At 36.8% G+C, this 21985-nt stretch overlaps 1 protein-coding gene across 6 annotated transcripts in view; it reads right to left on the bottom strand.

Moving 5' to 3' along the window:
- LOC124119506 (1-phosphatidylinositol 4,5-bisphosphate phosphodiesterase beta-4-like) overlaps positions 1–21985 on the bottom strand; it is a 103136-nt gene that overhangs the window by 51321 nt on the left and 29830 nt on the right. For all 6 annotated transcript variants that reach the window (XM_046482058.2, XM_048402890.1, XM_046482040.2 and 3 more), the window contains exons 2-5: positions 20321–20445; positions 19291–19371; positions 15141–15206; positions 393–530 (exon numbers count right to left, since the gene is read on the bottom strand). In XM_046482058.2, the coding sequence (XP_046338014.1) occupies positions 393–530; positions 15141–15206; positions 19291–19371; positions 20321–20404 (369 nt within the window). In that variant the 5' untranslated portion in view covers positions 20405–20445. The remainder of the gene's footprint in view (positions 1–392; positions 531–15140; positions 15207–19290; positions 19372–20320; positions 20446–21985) is intronic.

The raw sequence follows: 21985 nt of genomic DNA, 5'->3' as shown, positions 1-21985 counted from the left end.
TTGGGATGTATCATAACGTCATATATCAACATCAAGTTAAAAATATGATGGCTAAACACAGTTCAGAAGCACTTCAGATTATCGTATTTGTAGACAGCTGGCCTTCTGGTCACACCAACATGACAGATCTTACTTCATCCTTTCAATGCCATGGATGTCTGCTGTGGCCAGTGTGCTTAATCAATAACTATGATGAAGAGAAACATGGGCCACTCCACAAAGCAATCATGCTCTTTGACAAGTGTTTTGTTTGCTTCAAAATTGGTAGTTTATTGTCTAAATTAAAGGTCAAACACTGCGCTTGACACACCTAGATTCAAATTCGACCTAAGTGGAGTTTGGGAAATGACAGGCAAGGAAAACTGTGCTGGTAAATAACATGACACTGGTACCTTTGCTATATCCTGTGACTGTGCTATCATAGGTGTATAGCTGATGTTGACAAGATCCAGGCCACTGCATACTGTCACCGTGCGAGACTCAAGGTTTCCTGAGCCTTTCTGCTCAATTTCTAAGAGCAGCTTTGGATCCTGAAATGAAATTCACATAAGTAGAACATGGTTACAACAAACGCAGATTTATTGTACAAACGGTTACAACAAGGTATTTCAAAAGTCCCAACTAGTTTACCTACTATATTATCGAACAAAATTAATGCAAGTTACAAATTCTGTATAACAAATTAATAGCTATAGCAAACTGATTTTTCAGTCCATGTACTCATAATAAAACTCAATATATTCTTACGTGAGTAACAAACTCAATCAGCGTCAGTCATCATCAGCATTGAATCAAACATCATACACGTAATAATTCAATTACCACTACAACACCGATTAGTGAACCTCAATTAGTCCCCTTCCTATCAGGGACGAGTCAATACTCACACCAATCTGCAGCGTATCAACAATGTCACAGCTTATCTCTGCAGCCCTCACATATGTTGCTAACATTAATCACATTCAATCTTGATCACTAAAACTATTCCTCAATTATCAACAGACATCTCACACCTGCACATGTTAATTACAAGCAATGTCAAACAACCTAACGTAGCAAGTCAACTGGGTTTTTAAAAAGCGGCGCTGAGATGAACGGAAGGTGATGTCACCAGTTTCTCTGGTGTGTGAAATAAAACTGATAACATGACTATGTACTGAATTGAATGCTTCACTATAGGTTTTTTTCAGATTGTCAAGGCTAGCTGAACTTTAGCACATGTTCAATTTGATAATAAATGAAATGCATATGAATCGTGGGGTGATCCAAAATGGGGGACAAGGTTTTTCTTTAGACATAACAAATTTCACCATTCCCTTGGAGTTCGGCCATAACCATGTTTCACTGTCTGTACAACACACATTCATTGTTAGACTTCAAGGATGATTCTGGGGTCCTTACGGTTTACTGTGACAGTATTAGAATTTAGGAACCCCCTTAACTGTTAACTTTTCAAATTTGAATTCCCCAAAATTTATGTCAGAACCATCAATTGTTAACTCTTAAAATTAGGGTCATAACAAAAGACCCTGGACTTCCATTTTGAAGTTCATAGAGTGGGTGTGTATGTGTGCACATTTGCATATGGAAGATTTATACACATATACCAGTGTATCAATTCCCCAAATTTAAGTTAGACCCATCAATTGTAACTCTTAAAATTAGGGTCATAACAAAAGACCCAGGACTTCCATTTTGAAGTTCATAGAGTGGGTGTGTATGTGTGCACATCTGCACATGGAAGAACAAGTCCACTGAGATACCATGCCACAATTTAACATGCATACCCTACTCAGGCAAAGTACACTGACACTGAGCAGTCTTTTTTTCATCTTGTTAATGCCAAGCACCAGGCAGGGTAACAACAAGTACCAGCTGTTAATGCCTTTTGGTATGAAGCAGCCAGATCAAACCACCAATTTTCCACTCACAGAGCAGATGACCTGTCCACTATACCATGGAGGCAATCTTGCCTCCTATACTTCCATAGCAATAGGGTGCTAGGGTGAGATGGCACAAGTGTTAATAAGATCCTCAAATCAAATGAGTGTACTAACTCAAAACCTTCTTTAATAATTCTATTGGTACAAAAAATTATCAAATAATATCTTCTCAATCCTCTTATACCAAAAAGAAGGAAGTCAGATCAGCACTTTTAAAATGCTAAAAAAAACCACACCCTCTTTCATATTCTTTCAAGTTCAATGCCTTTCTTTTGACATAAACTTACCAAATTTGTCATAAAGATAAATCCCTTAAAGTGTGAATGAAGTTCATGTGTTCTTAAAAGGTGATGACTTTAGAAGGAGCAGCTCTTCACAAACTGATAGATTCATGCTATGTCAGCTTAACAATGCCATGTGCAGTTCATTAAATGGTAGACTCTAATTAAAAGTTCAGTGTATGCCTATCCGGCCTTGAGGAAATAAATTCTTACCAAACCTTAGAAATGCAGTCCTGTTTTCAGGGATGCTACAATCTGACCAAATATTCAGTTATAGGGATGCATTAAAATGCCACATGTCAACATCCAAGTTTAAGAAATGAAGGCTAAAAACAGTTCAGAAGCACTTCAGATTATCATGTTTGTTGACAGCTGGTCTTCTGGTGACACCTACATGATTGATCTTACTCCATCATATCAAAGGCCATGAATCTCTGCTGTGGCCAATTTGATTAATCAATAACTATGATGAAGAGAAATATGGACCATTCCTCAAAGCCATCTTGGTCTTTGACAAGTGTTTTGTCTGTTCCAAAATTGGTAGTTTATTTTCTGAACTGAAGGCCAAACTCCACCTTGATGATGTCAACAAGCACAGTTTTTGCACTGACACATCTAGCTTCAAATTCATATTGAGTGTGGAAAATGATAATCAAGGAAAATAGTAGCCATAAATGTCTCCTGGTAAATAACATGACAATGGTTCTTGAAAGGTGGTGGTTAATTTCCAGAATGAAAAAAGAAAGAGAGCAGCTCTTCATAAACTGATAGATCAGTTCTGTGTCATCATAACATTCCAAAGTTAAGCATATATTTGTGAAACTGGTAAATGAAAACGATGGCAACTGCAAATCATCAAAACGGCGGTCTCCAATTAAATGTGCAGTGTATGCTGATCTTAACGTGCGGGAAACAGCCACTAAGGAACCGAGACGTAGCCTGGAACATCAACATTTAACTTCCCCATCCCAATCCCATGGTACACAAAAAGGAATCTACTGGCTCTGATTCAAGTTAACCCTGTCATTCAATGCCACAAAATTGACAGCACTGCATAATAACAGACTCTGAAAGTTATCAAATAGAGAAGGCACACAAGTCCTAATCACACTAATTTGATGAAAGAGTGGGAAATATTTTTCAAAGGAGACTTTGGGGCTCTTAGATGAGAAAATTCCTGGCAACAGCCCAATCAATTACAGTAATAGCCAGTAGTTGATTGCCTACAATTCTTGTGAACTACAGACAGATTGACCGCTGCAATGCTGTAGGCAGAAGGACTAGCCTGCCTGCTACTGTTACTTGCTTGGGCATCCATTTTGGTTGATACATTCTTACTGGTAACCATGGTAACCATGACCCACTGATTAAATGAAAATTTATATGAAATTAATAGAATTGCATCAACAATAGTTGATTTTACGTACAGCATCAATTACTTTCCTCTTCATAAATCTTCTACTGTAGACATCCCATAAGGTTAGATGCAGTAGATCCTGCACTGTTAAGGGACATAACTCTGCTGAACACATTTAACTACTGTGCCCCGTCAACAATTGACTCAATTATACATCTAAGATTATCTGATGAGAAATGTGGTCTTCTTTGTCTAGTAGACACTGAAGAAGCAAATTAATTTGTTTCATGAGTGCATGACTTTTCCAAACCTTAAAAAACTAACACACGATTCTGAGTACAATATTGACACCCTCATGTCAGGGCATCAACCTACAGGGGTAAGAGGTCACCATCCTGGGGGGATTTAGGGGGTAAAATCCTTGATGACTTACGGGCATTCACTCGTATTAAATGTGCATCAACCCCTCAAGAAGAATCAATGCTGTTGGTCAGGTCAGTGTATTCTCAGCGATAACCCATCACTGCGTAGACTGGCGACCTCATAGTATTACTGCTTGCTTGGCCTGGATCAATAACATAGACAGTGCCACCATATTCATGTTGTATTTGTCGACCCATCTAAAATCAACTACAATCTCTTACTTGATCAGCTGGTGAATCACCAAGCAGTCATGCAGGGCTCTTGTTCCCTGAATCAGCGACTGAGGTGCCAAGATCAAAGATATGGATTTTCATCACAATGACAATGGGCAGGTCATGGATGCTTCACATCAAGATCAACAGATGGGATCTAAACACATTATTGTTCACATTATGGTGGTATAGGTTGTCCATTAGGGCCACGTTTTTCTGACAGTTTCCAATATCCACCAGCAGTCTGTAGAAGACAGGCAGGCCCATATTTCAATTTGTTGTCTTCAATATCTGTTACATAAATATTCGAAAAAAGCACTCCAAAATTTACTTAAGTCAATATCTGTGATCAATATAAATAATTATAGTCTTTACTGTCATCTAGAATCACACTGAGTATGTATGGTTTTACACCTCTTTCAGCTCAATATTCCAGCAATATCAAAATTGACACCATTAATGGCCTATACATTTTCTCCCCTAAGGGGAACTGAACCAGAGACTTTGGCGTGGCAAGTGTATGCAATCACCAGTAGGATGGTTTCAATCAGGAAATTATAAATAATAGGTTTTTGATCAATATATTTTTCCATTTGTGGCTATTTGAAACATATTTTCTGAAGTATTCTATCCTTGGAATGAAGAAAAAATGCCAGCTTGCTATCCTTCAGCATATCATCTATAACTGTCCACAAGTCTGCATAACTTCATCCCAATGTATCATCAAATATGGACAAATCAATGACAGTGCTGCAGTCTGATAAAAGGGGCATAAAAATATGAAAGTCTTTAGTGGAATCCATTGATAGTTCAGTGATAGTCTCACTAGGCCTAAATTCTGAAATAATCATGCAAGAAATTTACCCATAAGCATCCCATTCCATTAACTTCTGCCACGCCAGGCTATAGTCATGATCCCTAAATCAGAGAACTTGAATCAAAACCCATAATTTATTACCACCAACATCAAGTGTTTGAGCACTGAAGCGTGCGTCATGGCTGCATCAGAGCAGTTAAAAGTTATGGACCTTGTCAAGGTTTCAAATGTATTTTTGATCTTTCAACAAAGCATCAGAATACTTTGAAAATAGTTCTTATTGCTTTGCACTGTGTATGTATGAGTGTTATTGTTTCCTCTGACAAAAGAGAGCCAATTGGCTTTCCATCTCACCAAAAGGTTGTGACAAATTGTGGATAAAATTATTTATACATATATATATATCCCCAAAGGTGAAAAAGTGAATATATTTGATAATTCTAAGATTGTGTCAGTAATAATGTAAACAGGATAACCAAAACATAAGCATGATATCCTTTACCATGTTTACTGATCCTTAAAGAAAGAGTTGTACCAGGTTGAATCAGAACTTCAATGACTATGATATGATAAATGGTTAATGATACTCAAACATCCACTAAGTTAATGGCTCATTACAGTCTGCAAGGCCCAAACTATATCCAAAGCTGATTGACCATGATTTTGTGTAGATTTCACATCAGATAAATCTTAACTCTGATACCTATAAACAAACCATTTCGATAAATTTAACATTACTCAATAATACAGTTATGTGTACACTACTTTCTTGATCCGTATAGTGTTGTGCAACCATAGACGTCCTAATGCAAGTGTGTTTTGGGATGGTAAATATCCTGTATTGGGAATGAACATATGCATATCTTCTACCCTGAGGGTCAGTTTTCGGTAAGGATACATACAAAAACTAGAAAGGTGTTTGCATTACATGCAAAAACAGAAGCAGCCCCATCCCCACCATTTCCTGAATGCCCCCAAAGTTTCCTATCAGAAACATGTCTCATGAACCATTTTGACTTTTCCACATCGGGTGACGGATGACACATCACCACATGACGCTTCCTGGAAAGAGTAACTCAACATGATGCAACGATACCTTAATAATTTGACCTTTAATGACACTGACATGATATGGAGGTCACTTCAAAGTTGATGTAATTGAGGTCATGCCTATAAGATCATGTATACCAAGTGTTGTTAAATTACTATCAATACTTATGTCCAACTAACACTGAATGACCTTGATCTCCAAGGACATGCAAGCTAGCTAGAACAATACTTTTTGTGAACTTAGCTGGTGCTACAATGTCTCCATATCAAGCTGCCAATATGTTCTCAGTGGAACTTTTACGAGTCATTTCATGAGCAAATAACCTTCAATGTGGCTATGACGTTTGACCAAGCCATGACACATGACAGGTATTCTGTTATTTATTGAGACATTCATTAGTCATTTGAAAATACTAAGAATAGATTTCTCAAGAATTAATCCATAATTTTGAAATTTGAACAGTGTCATTAAATTCAAACGACCTATCATTATGTCAGAAATTCCCTTTACAGGGGGCTGCTTAATTGAGCTGTCGTATCCCCTCGTATCTTCAGCAACTCATGCTTGCTGTAAAAGGCGACAATGCTTGTCGTAAGAGGCGACTAATGGGATTGGGTGGTCAGGCTTGCTTACTTGGTCATCATATCCCAATTGCAAAGATTGATGATGTAATGATGTTAATCACTGGATTGTCTGGTGCAGACTTGTTATTTACAGACCGCCGTCACACAGCTAAAAAATTGCTTAGTGCAGCACAAGTCTGCATAACTTCATCCCAATGTATCATCAAATATGGACAAATCAATGACAGTGCTGCAGTCTGATAAAAGGGGCATAAAAATATGAAAGTCTTTAGTGGAATCCATTGATAGTTCAGTGATAGTCTCACTAGGCCTAAATTCTGAAATAATCATGCAAGAAATTTACCCATAAGCATCCCATTCCATTAACTTCTGCCACGCCAGGCTATAGTCATGATCCCTAAATCAGAGAACTTGAATCAAAACCCATAATTTATTACCACCAACATCAAGTGTTTGAGCACTGAAGCGTGCGTCATGGCTGCATCAGAGCAGTTAAAAGTTATGGACCTTGTCAAGGTTTCAAATGTATTTTTGATCTTTCAACAAAGCATCAGAATACTTTGAAAATAGTTCTTATTGCTTTGCACTGTGTATGTATGAGTGTTATTGTTTCCTCTGACAAAAGAGAGCCAATTGGCTTTCCATCTCACCAAAAGGTTGTGACAAATTGTGGATAAAATTATTTATACATATATATATATCCCCAAAGGTGAAAAAGTGAATATATTTGATAATTCTAAGATTGTGTCAGTAATAATGTAAACAGGATAACCAAAACATAAGCATGATATCCTTTACCATGTTTACTGATCCTTAAAGAAAGAGTTGTACCAGGTTGAATCAGAACTTCAATGACTATGATATGATAAATGGTTAATGATACTCAAACATCCACTAAGTTAATGGCTCATTACAGTCTGCAAGGCCCAAACTATATCCAAAGCTGATTGACCATGATTTTGTGTAGATTTCACATCAGATAAATCTTAACTCTGATACCTATAAACAAACCATTTCGATAAATTTAACATTACTCAATAATACAGTTATGTGTACACTACTTTCTTGATCCGTATAGTGTTGTGCAACCATAGACGTCCTAATGCAAGTGTGTTTTGGGATGGTAAATATCCTGTATTGGGAATGAACATATGCATATCTTCTACCCTGAGGGTCAGTTTTCGGTAAGGATACATACAAAAACTAGAAAGGTGTTTGCATTACATGCAAAAACAGAAGCAGCCCCATCCCCACCATTTCCTGAATGCCCCCAAAGTTTCCTATCAGAAACATGTCTCATGAACCATTTTGACTTTTCCACATCGGGTGACGGATGACACATCACCACATGACGCTACCTGGAAAGAGTAACTCAACATGATGCAACGATACCTTAATAATTTGACCTTTAATGACACTGACATGATATGGAGGTCACTTCAAAGTTGATGTAATTGAGGTCATGCCTATAAGATCATGTATACCAAGTGTTGTTAAATTACTATCAATACTTATGTCCAACTAACACTGAATGACCTTGATCTCCAAGGACATGCAAGCTAGCTAGAACAATACTTTTTGTGAACTTAGCTGGTGCTACAATGTCTCCATATCAAGCTGCCAATATGTTCTCAGTGGAACTTTTACGAGTCATTTCATGAGCAAATAACCTTCAATGTGGCTATGACGTTTGACCAAGCCATGACACATGACAGGTATTCTGTTATTTATTGAGACATTCATTAGTCATTTGAAAATACTAAGAATAGATTTCTCAAGAATTAATCCATAATTTTGAAATTTGAACAGTGTCATTAAATTCAAACGACCTATCATTATGTCAGAAATTCCCTTTACAGGGGGCTGCTTAATTGAGCTGTCGTATCCCCTCGTATCTTCAGCAACTCATGCTTGCTGTAAAAGGCGACAATGCTTGTCGTAAGAGGCGACTAATGGGATTGGGTGGTCAGGCTTGCTTACTTGGTCATCATATCCCAATTGCAAAGATTGATGATGTAATGATGTTAATCACTGGATTGTCTGGTGCAGACTTGTTATTTACAGACCGCCGTCACACAGCTAAAAAATTGCTTAGTGCAGCACAAGTCTGCATAACTTCATCCCAATGTATCATCAAATATGGACAAATCAATGACAGTGCTGCAGTCTGATAAAAGGGGCATAAAAATATGAAAGTCTTTAGTGGAATCCATTGATAGTTCAGTGATAGTCTCACTAGGCCTAAATTCTGAAATAATCATGCAAGAAATTTACCCATAAGCATCCCATTCCATTAACTTCTGCCACGCCAGGCTATAGTCATGATCCCTAAATCAGAGAACTTGAATCAAAACCCATAATTTATTACCACCAACATCAAGTGTTTGAGCACTGAAGCGTGCGTCATGGCTGCATCAGAGCAGTTAAAAGTTATGGACCTTGTCAAGGTTTCAAATGTATTTTTGATCTTTCAACAAAGCATCAGAATACTTTGAAAATAGTTCTTATTGCTTTGCACTGTGTATGTATGAGTGTTATTGTTTCCTCTGACAAAAGAGAGCCAATTGGCTTTCCATCTCACCAAAAGGTTGTGACAAATTGTGGATAAAATTATTTATACATATATATATATCCCCAAAGGTGAAAAAGTGAATATATTTGATAATTCTAAGATTGTGTCAGTAATAATGTAAACAGGATAACCAAAACATAAGCATGATATCCTTTACCATGTTTACTGATCCTTAAAGAAAGAGTTGTACCAGGTTGAATCAGAACTTCAATGACTATGATATGATAAATGGTTAATGATACTCAAACATCCACTAAGTTAATGGCTCATTACAGTCTGCAAGGCCCAAACTATATCCAAAGCTGATTGACCATGATTTTGTGTAGATTTCACATCAGATAAATCTTAACTCTGATACCTATAAACAAACCATTTCGATAAATTTAACATTACTCAATAATACAGTTATGTGTACACTACTTTCTTGATCCGTATAGTGTTGTGCAACCATAGACGTCCTAATGCAAGTGTGTTTTGGGATGGTAAATATCCTGTATTGGGAATGAACATATGCATATCTTCTACCCTGAGGGTCAGTTTTCGGTAAGGATACATACAAAAACTAGAAAGGTGTTTGCATTACATGCAAAAACAGAAGCAGCCCCATCCCCACCATTTCCTGAATGCCCCCAAAGTTTCCTATCAGAAACATGTCTCATGAACCATTTTGACTTTTCCACATCGGGTGACGGATGACACATCACCACATGACGCTACCTGGAAAGAGTAACTCAACATGATGCAACGATACCTTAATAATTTGACCTTTAATGACACTGACATGATATGGAGGTCACTTCAAAGTTGATGTAATTGAGGTCATGCCTATAAGATCATGTATACCAAGTGTTGTTAAATTACTATCAATACTTATGTCCAACTAACACTGAATGACCTTGATCTCCAAGGACATGCAAGCTAGCTAGAACAATACTTTTTGTGAACTTAGCTGGTGCTACAATGTCTCCATATCAAGCTGCCAATATGTTCTCAGTGGAACTTTTACGAGTCATTTCATGAGCAAATAACCTTCAATGTGGCTATGACGTTTGACCAAGCCATGACACATGACAGGTATTCTGTTATTTATTGAGACATTCATTAGTCATTTGAAAATACTAAGAATAGATTTCTCAAGAATTAATCCATAATTTTGAAATTTGAACAGTGTCATTAAATTCAAACGACCTATCATTATGTCAGAAATTCCCTTTACAGGGGGCTGCTTAATTGAGCTGTCGTATCCCCTCGTATCTTCAGCAACTCATGCTTGCTGTAAAAGGCGACAATGCTTGTCGTAAGAGGCGACTAATGGGATTGGGTGGTCAGGCTTGCTTACTTGGTCATCATATCCCAATTGCAAAGATTGATGATGTAATGATGTTAATCACTGGATTGTCTGGTGCAGACTTGTTATTTACAGACCGCCGTCACACAGCTAAAAAATTGCTTAGTGCAGCATTAAACAACAAAAAAAAACAACAACATTTATTTATTACCTCAAAACCTTTAACAAAGAAAACCACAAGAACAAGACAGTTTTAAATGAAGGGATGGTTATTAAATAAAACAGTTGGTCGGTGCGTCCTCATCTATCACATTCGTGTCTTTTGCCATGCTTGGAGGTGGCGCCATTTATAATTTATGCCATTATGGGAGGTAACTCTATTAGTTCCTGTTCTCTTTATATTGTATCGCGACCTCACAAACCGACGATTTAAGTATCGTGTGCACCTAAGTATCAATGATGTTGTAGGAGGGTCATGATGGGTTTTAATGCTTAACGTAAAACACCCTTCAAACACTATCGTAAACGTAAAATTCATCTTCTTTATCGTAAATGCTTATCGTAAAATACCAAAAAATAACTGCTTAACGTAAATATATAATTTACTGCTTATCGTAAAATGATTCAAATGGTCAAAAACAGTCTGTCTTCAAGATCCAAATGCTTCACCACAGAAAGCAGGCTGCGCAACTGACGCAGGGGACTAGTCTAGAATGTTTAGCGATTTGAGATTTTACCCGGTATTAAAAATATGAATTGTCAGGATGAAATGAAAGCAGAATTAAAAGTCCCATGTCCCGCCATGGCCCGATTTAGGAATTTTCGCGACAATTTGATTGGAAAAGACGAAAAATTACTGCTTAATGAAAAAGTACCCTAAATTGTACTGCTTACAGCTTATGGGACCCACCCATCAGGACCCTCTTGTAGGTGTCAGGGAATCGTTACAGTCCTACTGCTTTACAAACTTTTCCATTATTCTTTATGTTTGTTGGCACTGGTCCTACATGAATACATGTATACACTTCTTCCTTCAACTAGTTTCTTATCAACATGGAAAGGATTTTGTGGCTTTAATGTATAGACAGGAGATTTTGGGAAGCTGTACATTAATATTGAGAAATGTTCCACATGCACACATACACATACAAATGCTGAGCACGATGAGTAACATTAATTCATTTCTGATGCCAAATCGATGTCTTTCAGATATGTTGTTTAAATCCTTATTCACACAACAATGCCTACCCTATTGACCTACAACATCACACCCTGAACGCTCATTTGTCTTCTTGCACCGACCAAACAATCCATTCCTCTCCTTCCCAGGCTGTAGCTGTACGGATGAGTGCATGTACACAACACATCTGTCTCTGACTTGGTATTGACGGCTGGGGCTTAATGTATGCCTCAATTTGCTCTATAACCATTCCACCACATATCTCCCAACAACCTTCAGGTCAGTGTGACTTTTCACTTTGAAACTCCAGCAAATGATGATGCTCTGCTGCATCTCAACATTAAAGGATGTCTGTGCTTTGGGGTCCCATCACCAGCCAAAGTGTAGACGATGTGTTAAGTGCCTTGTGTCACTCTGAGACAATGTCTTTCTTTCATTACGGTAATTATTACTGCTGCAGTGACATACATCAAAAAAGTCTAGTTTCAGGGACTGAATCAGTGTCAGTGAGTGAGTTAGGTTTCACCAGAGTATAAAATTCCCCAAACTTTCAGTCAGACAACCAGACTGGCCACTTTGCAAAGTTACCAGACCAGATACAATTTTGCCAGTCGAGAATTTCCAAGACTAACAAACAAAAGTAACAAAAGGGCAAAAATAAGAATAGTATTGTTTAATGTTGGTTCTCAGAACTATGAGGAAGTGACTGAATGATGTGTTTAACGTTTACAGTTAATTTACCTCTTACATTGAATTAAAACTAAAATGCTTAGGTAATTTTGGGAATACTATAACAGCCTGACCATCGGGCTCGTAACTTTTGGATTGTTGGACAGGCGGGTAATTCAAAACACAGGGTTCTACACCATTTCAAACTGCATTTCATTCATATCACGCCTTGCCAGCCCAAAGGGATGCAGGTCTCAGACATTTATCACTCTGGTGAACCCTACAGGACCAGTAAGGGGATGACAAACCCAAACATTATCCGGGCAATCTGCGATTCGAACCCATGATCAAGGTTGCTGGCACGTTGCTACAGGGATGCAACTCTGCAGACTTGAATCAAATTTGCTGGGACTGCCAATTTGATGGAGCTTAGTCCCACTTAAAACTTGACAGAAACTGCATGAACCCCTGGTTAATATTCAACAAAGTGATCTTTATACCCGCCTTACAATGTATGGCAGTCATAGCAGTACATTTTTGTAAATGTGAAACAGAATTTGGGCTACTTCAACCAAATCATTCCCAATGTGTTTATTTTCTCTATCTACAACCACAGTGAGGCTGTATAGTTCCAAGTGAGGTTCCACAAAGCTTTGATGAAATGTTATATCATGCTTATACATAATGATAAATAGATTTTTTTCACATTATTTAACAACATGTTACTGAGGCCAGACTACCCATTTTTTAGTTCAGTGGAGAGTCTGCCCTTATGGAATAAAATATTATTATGCTGGATTTCAACTGAGAGTATACATGCATATTGAAGAATATGACACATGATCATAATGCTCTAGTGGTTGCATAAAACATTCTCTTTTATCTTATAAATACAGACACCGAGCAAAGCTTTATAATCAACAGCAATTTTCAAATTAATATCCAAAATTCTGAGGTATTAGTAGGGGTGACAATCGGCTCCATCAATATTGCAAGAGTGATGTAATGGTCGAAAAACACAACTGAGATGCTATTGTTATAATGTCACAACTATGGCAATAACAGTATTATGTCATTAAAGAAACGCTCACCAGAGCAGTTACTGCAAAATTTTGTGAATATAACTTTTTGAAAACTGATACAGTAATAAAACATGAATAGGGGGATCGTGTATCAGATTGTCAGTGTAAATTTGCAATACATCAATACATCAGTGAAACGTGACACCCTATCTTTTGAACCTTAACAAATGCATTCAGAAGCAAATAATGAGAAGATAGTAGGAATGGATGATCAATTACTTTGTTGCAATTGTACAACATTTAGGTGTAGATTGTGAAGTCAAATGACAATATGGTATAAACAACCTCTTTAATACAATGCATTGTAGCACGCTGATAACAGTGTTAGAAACAGTGTTACAACTGGAACAGCCAAAAGTTGATTATATATACATCAGGTAACATGTATACTCAAATTAGTTTCATATTTAAATTTGTGAAATAAACCTTTTATAACAAGAAAAAGCGTTATCACTTTGAGACCAATCTGCAAGTAATATCTTGCCAATCATGACAATCCACATTTTCTTATGTATAATACATGTTATATTTAGAGAAAATACAACTGTGTGAAGAAACCCTGTGAAATATCAAAAATTATCATTATAATTATATTTTTGATTTTGATATGTTATAATTGTCAAAAAAGATAGGAGAATAATGACATGTCAGATAGTCATTTGTGTTATAATCATGGATGTAGATTAATTTCTTTTAATCTTTGCACTAACAAATTGATAAAGTACTGAAGTGAGGCATTGCAGGGTTGAGATTGGTTTATTTTCATGGACATTGATATAGTCCTTAAGACACAGGTACCGACTCAAGGTACAGAAGAATGTCCTATCAACATTTGCAAAAATCATGAAAATCTCATGCTAACATTTGTCTCCAGCAATGTCATTGCATTGTTCATTGAATCACTGGAGGTGCAATATTTATTATCATAAATACAATCAAAGTTGCCAATTACCTTGTCTAGTGACCTAATTATCACCATAGTTTTAGTTTCCTCAACACTTGAACAAAGTTTGTTCACATGCGATCAATTTCTGACATCAAATTTAATTTGCATGTAGTCTTAATAAGCACCCCTTTGATGCCATGAACAATGAAGAAACAAATTGTACTTTTGCTAAATATTTACTTTGTATATTCCAAACAAGAGGTAATGCATGTTACTTTTATTTATACAATTTCATGTAATATGGGTCATATGGCCTTGAATACAATAAACATGTTGAATCTTGATGTTATGAAGTTTGTTTACAAAAACAATAATTTGAACAATCAAAAGCCTCAAGTCCCACATTTTCTTAAACTTTGGATTAAAATCGCTATTCATTTATTGTGTCCTGTGTCTTTTTGTTGTAAAATATTTTTTCCTCTTAAATTCACCTTTCTTTGGCTATTTAATCCCATTTACAGAAACTCTTTCCTCCATAACAATATTTGGTGACACTTTTGTAATGGTGAAGAAATAGCCACTCCACAGTTATTTCCTCCAATATGTACAGTACTGCAAGCTGTGCAGCATAACAATGTGCCGACGTCACTGGTGTGATGAAAATAGATGGGGTACAGAGTTAGGTTGAGAACTGTAGCATGTAATCAGTTTAGTCTCCGGAAAGAGTAGAAGCTAATCAAGTCTGTGAGTACCAGCAAAGATGGACGGAAGGTGAAATCAATGGAAGAAACTCACGTTGATCTTGGGAGCCAGCCCTAGGCGGATGTCATTCACTTGAGAACATTCCAAGACTTGGCCCTCCTGCAAATATAACAAACAACATAAGAGTAATAACAGCCAATTAGGAAATGCTGTTATCAGAGTCATATAGAACGTCAGGGTCAAACTAAAATGGGCTTCGCACATTGTACCCATGTGCAGTCTGTGCAAAAATCATATTTCTACTAGCCCAAACTTGTATTTTGGCTTTATTTTCAGTATTAGTCTTAGTATATGGACTATCTGATCTTACTAGACTATTAGAAATTTTACTAGACAGGGACTTCGGACTAGCGGATAATGTCACAGAATGCATGTGGGCATGTGAATCCAAGCATTTGGCGTGATGAGCAAACGCTTTGATCACTAGGCTACCCCACCACCCCTTCTTTTACTAAATATGTTGTTGAGACATAATATCTAACGGGGCAGAAGAAAACCGAGTGAAATCTGCTGGATCAACAACTCATGGGTTGATTCAGCAAAACTGACACTGAATTACTTTCCAAGAAGCATCGTGTATGATGTGCAAAGTACTTTTACCTTGTTTCTTCAGCCATTGTTGTAACATAAGTGTCAAGGATGCAGTATGCACACATTACATAAATACGCACAGCGGAGGAATGTACTGCATACAAAGTATCCATTACCTGATCACAGAATGTCTTTGTAAATGAGTACCATAGGAATATACTAAACTTGATTTTTGTCTTCAGACACATTATGATCTGGAACTTCAAACATAAAAGATATATATAAGTGACAACATGGTATCGATGGCTTGCAGTATGTAAAAGATTACTTTATACGGGTTGATATATTTTTTAAAAATAAACAACTTGTGGTCATTGTTTATCGAACAATGAAACACTGCATGAAGAATAAACAATGAGGGGTGCAGTCATTTATTTCTTATATGAGATATCAATATTAAATACAGCTTCTTTATCGATGTTACTGAAATGTACAAGTTTTTAAAAATATTTACCCGTATTTAAATGATGTTGACTCCCTAAATAATTTGAACTTTCACACATTACCTATTGTGTTATTTAAGTTGCCCAGCTACATCTATGAGGAATAACTCACTAGACACACTCTCTCAAAAATAACCTTGTTCAATTTACAAAGCCATCAAGGTGCGAGCGCATATTCGAATCTCCAGAAATGACATGCTAGAACAATGTTTTATCGTGAAATAAACCATGCTTCATTCTCAATTGTTCTTTGAGATTTATCGCATAGCTATCTCATATATACTGATACACAATCCGAATTCCCTGATGATCTGTATAATAACATAACCATAAACAAAGACAAAAACATACAACAGCCTCCTTTATGTTAACATAATCACCTCCATCTGAAATTATGTGTGAACCAACCATGTTAGTTTATTAACTGAACATTATTCTTTAAATCAAATCCTGAAAAGTTCCCAATACATTCTACAGATGTAGAAATTCCCATAATTCCAATCAGTCATTCACAACATTGTAGTGTCATATATAATACCTCTCGGTGTAACATGACTGAACAGCTCTCAGTAAATAAGGTGGAACTGCAAATGTGAAGGGTTAATTTAGGAAGGAACATACCATTACCTAAAGTACACTCTTCTTAAAAGGTTCAAATAATTAATACAGGTTAACAGCAACAGAAACTGTTTCAGTCCACTAATCCTTACAATGATAACATACTGAAAATCCCTTGAAAATGGCAAATTTCTACTAGTCCTTATGACACCTTAACTATTGGGCAGTTTGGCAAGGACTATAGGACTAGTGCCAATTTCTGTTTTTTTACATAAATACCACTAGATTTTTTATCTTTTTACTGATCTTCATGACCAATGGTATATTAAAACACAAATATGTATATGCACTAATTGTCTGGTACGACAAATTGTAGGATAGGCATTACTTAGAAGTTGACGGATGACAAAGAAGACAGAATTTACAGCTAACAACTTGGTAGGATTTGCCTTGCTACCAATAAATACAACTTTGCGAACAGGGAGGGGGTAACTGGCTTGCCAAGTCATCCATGCATGCAGCAATGAACAACCTGCAAGTGGGGGCCCCAGAGGTGTGAAGCTTGGATGCATGTGTAATAATTCGTTTTTGTGACATACAGCAGTTCTTGATAATTCAAATAAGCTTCAACCTGTACTTTCTATGTTGTAAACCATTCATCCCTGCAGTGAAATGAACATGAAGCCATTTGATAAATAAGCTGACCAGACCAGAGAGCAAGGGTGTGGACCTGCAATACACACCTGATTGTATGTTGACTAAATGAATTAATTACCCGATAGCTTGCAGTGGGGCCAATTAAATTGTTAATATTGTATAACCTCAATCACAGGTTGGACATGTTGATATTTGAACAAGGAACCTGACTAATTTGATTGTGAGAATATTACAGGTCAACTGGTTTGTCAGGAAAAATGTGATTGTGAAAACCCATAACCAGCAGATGCTGAACTCCTAAGGGGCACAACACCGCACAGCAAATTGTGGCACCCTAGACCACTAGGGTTTCCAATTTATGTCCAATCTTAGAGACATTCCACATAAAACTGATAACACCTTGACCATAAATGATAAACTCTGGTTGACGTCTTACTGTGCCAAAAACAAGAGGAAAAATGTTCCTCAATCAAAATGTCACGAAAAAATGAATGTGAGCAGTTTTCGCTGTGTATTGATTTGACAAGGCTCTTTTAAACATAGCTGGCACTGTGTGATTCATCTGATAGTGGTATTGATCAATCTAATCTATATGAAAACATGCATCATGAAATGCACTCGTGACTGTGCACTTACTTAATCAATATCATACTCACCTCAAAGGACAGCAAATTGAAATTATCTTATTTCCACAGGTTAGAAATATCTATTCTATTAAATATGTCTCTAACCTACAGATTGCAATGGTATATGCAAAAATAAAAATATATGGCTCTGTAGGTCACCAGAATTTATTTATTTATTTGATCTACAAAATTATCTTAGTGAACTAAACATTAAAGAGAGACCTTCACCTTAACACAAATACATAGTCATGTTATAATAATATAAAAAATCCTGAGTTATCAGTGTTCAAAATTTTCCTTTCAGGCTACTTTTAAGCAGTGATCATGACTTTAAAGGCCAGTAGTTAAAAAAATGATGTTTACAGATCAAGTTAACTGAATGAGAGACTATGTTAACTGTATTTTGGTTTACCACTTCAGAGAAACCCATTATCATGTATATGGTGCGGATAAAAACAAGGATCATAAACAGGGCAAATCTTGGATACAAACTCATGATCCTGGAATGACTAAGGGAGGCAACTCCACATTATGTCCTGGACCACTGGGCCACTCAAGCCCAAACAAAGAGGCCCCTTGGCTTACCTTAAAACCAGCTACTGTGAAAGACTTCTTTGAGAGGCATTTAGAAGTTGAAGTGCTAAGTACATGAAGTAAGGATAAGATATATGGATGAACAACTTCTTAATTACAGTTAGGAGCAACATTTCAGTAGGTTCCTTCTTGATAACAGTGTTCGAACCTACACCGAAATGTCGCTCCTAATTGTAATAAAGAAGTTGTTCACCCATATATCTTATCCTTACAAAATACCTAAGCAATAACATCAATGGTGAATTCTTAATGTCATTAACATATGTAAATTTCCTGTTGAAAAGGATCAAAAGGATTCAACTAGTTTCAAATTATTTGAATAATTAATGCTTCAAACAAAATTACATCACCTCTGAAAAATCATAAAGAATGTCCTTTTTCCTCAAGTTTGACACTATTTGAGGCCTTATTTGATATGTTCATGCTTGAATATTTAATTTTGATTTTAACACAAACATCCAAGCATGGGTTCAATAGATTTCATTACTTTTTGAAGATAGCTTTTAATGTTCAGAGAAGTCAAATATAGAACACTTAAAGGTAGCTTATGGACAAGATGCTGCCAACATCAAAGACTATAGGACTTTGTCATCAGATTAAATGCATGTTTGCATGGTCCCAGTTGGCTTAAAAAACAGACAAACATTGATTTATTGACGTAAATGGGACAAAAATACATTTTTATACACAATTTATGGGTCTGAGTGTGCTCACCCTGCCATCACTCTTCCAGTAGATGAAGAAGCCATTCGTATCCACTTTGACTGTTGCATTGGGATCAAGAGTAGAGGACTCCTGCAATACAAACAAATCGACTTTAAGGCACAATAACTTGTTACATTTTCATCTAATTTTTGAAAAATGTGAGGTGGGAGACATATTTTTTACTTCTTTTAAAACTGATGCAGACAAAAGATGTTTATAACTTGGTGAACTCATGAACACAGGTATCATGCTGACAAACAAATGAGAAATCTTGAATTTGATCCCTGATGAGCAAATCCTCTGCAAAAGTTGTACAGCCAAAACATCCCATTCCCTTCGAGGACACTTGTTTTCAGTCCACATCAAAGTGAGTTACTGAGCGAATGGTGTTTCGGGTAGCAGTCAGCAATATTAAAGTCTTGGACATAGAATCCAATGGTTGATGAGAGCAAACAGAAGGATCACAGCCTGTAAAGACATTACGAGCACCTGATCATGTCAGTCAACCCTTGCCATGACCCTTCTAAAGAGTGAGTGAGTTGGATTTATTGCCACTTAGAACAGTTTTCCAGTTATATCACAGCATGTCACCTTTATGTGGGGGGAAAGCCCGAAGTAATGCATGTCTTAGATGTTTACCACTTCTGTGAAACTCATGAGCATGGACATGATACTGACCAACCAAGAAACATAAACAGGGCGAACAGTGATTCAAACCAAAGATCACAGGTTTCTGACCTGTGCAAGAGACGTAACTCTGCATAGCAAATTCCGGCACCTTAGAAGACTGGGCCACCCTTTCCCCCACACCCCATCCTAGCCCCTACCCTATTCTAAAGACAAGCATGAGGTAATATGAATCTGTTAACCATTCCATGGCCTTGGCCTTGACCATCCTGAACCATGTTGACTGTGAGAACACTGAATATCTTTTAACATGCTTTGGCCCCTTCGAAATATTTTTGAAAAGCTATCATTTCACATCAACCGTTCTAAACAATGAAATTAAGTACAGTTACGATATCAGGTATCACTGTACCTCATCCCAGCAGTCGAATGTCTCGCCATTCTGCAGGGCCTCAGGCACAGGGATGCACCAGCTGAACTCAAACGGCTTGGCCATCAGTCTGACAGCACGTGCCCCAGGAGCTTCTCCCTAGCACCCTGCAAACAATACATATTATTAGTCATGGTCTTAATATATACATACTAACACATATAACCTATTGAGGACTTCTTCTATGGTTCTTGTGAGAGGCAACTAATGGGATCGGGTTGTTGGGCTCACTGACTTGGTTGATGCATGTCATTGTATCCCAATTGCAAAGATCGATGCTCATGATGTCGATCACTGGATTGTCTGTCCAGACTCAATTATAATTACAGACCGCCATCACATAGCTGGAATATTGCTGAGTGCAGCATTAAACAACTAACAAACAAACAAAATCTATGGTATCTAAGGATCCCTAGATCTCTAACTTTTAACATTAGGGTTATGACAAGGAACCCTTTGACTTACGAGCTTAATTTTTAACACTTTAATGTATGAAAAATCTCATATTAGCTAACTTGAAACCTAGTTTTGTATTCATGCATTGAGGGTGATCATTTAAAGATGTTCAGAGTAGACTACAATATCCATGATGAGCATGATGAGATCACACATATCAACAGTGATGATGATGATGATGATATCGTGAATGTTTTTTTCAACGTGATCTAGAAGCAGGAGAAGAAACATTGGTGTCTTCAATCACTGATGGGGGGAAAGTTTCAATTTCATTTGACCATCGGCATGACAGGCCAGCCAGATCAACAAATTCCTTTGTCAGACTTAAGTTTGTTTTTACATGGTTAACAAAGTTTGCTAAATAATATTTCAGATGTAAGCAATGACTTTGACTTTCATAGATATGAAAATGAAATGAGAAGAATTTGTTGAAAGGACATTGGAAATTATGTACATATTGAGTCTTGTAGTTGTACCATGTCCTATATTCATATATGGTAGTAGAACCTCCTGAAGTTGTTTGTAAACAAACAAAAGGGCATTACTAAATTCAACTTAGCAAATATGCAGATTTTAATACTTTAGAGCATATTTAGTCCCAAATGCTTGACCAAAATAAAATTTGAAAAACGGAAATAGCGTAAAACAGACGATAAAAAATGACACTCCAAATCAGTGCCCAGTCTGCCCGCTTCCGCCTCAGATTTATAAATCACATTACAGGGTTTTTAAGTCTTCTCATAAATTTGATTGGAAAGTCTTCAACTTATGCAGATAACGAGTAAAAACATAGAAGATGCCTTCAGTTGTCTCACTCAGGTGATAAATCCCTGACAGGCATTCATTTTACATTCATTCATTGCGTTTATTGTACCCAAACAGGATGTTCATCATAAAGGTGATTATCAATATTAACTGTTCTGTTAATTATTCACAATGTCGAGATCAAAGGTTGTTTCAGTGTTGATATTTTTAAAGGATTAACAGAAATAGCCACACCTCTTGATTGGCGTTAGAGCTGTGGCTGACCAATTTCTTACGTATCCGTGTAGCTGTTAAGCAATATAAGACAGATTATATACTAGATGGAAACTGCAACCAAGTCTACATGTCAGCCAATGAATACATATTGCTTTTGAATGTTGGACTCTATTAGTTGTCCACCGGTCCATCCTAAGAAAACCTTCAAAA

Source organism: Haliotis rufescens, unplaced genomic scaffold (genome assembly GCF_023055435.1).
Source record: "Haliotis rufescens isolate VD_foot unplaced genomic scaffold, xgHalRufe1.0.p SCAF_3, whole genome shotgun sequence".
Taxonomy (NCBI): domain Eukaryota; kingdom Metazoa; phylum Mollusca; class Gastropoda; order Lepetellida; family Haliotidae; genus Haliotis; species Haliotis rufescens.
The sequence above is the reverse complement of the archived record's forward strand: the minus strand, read 5'-3'. Positions and strand labels throughout refer to the sequence as shown.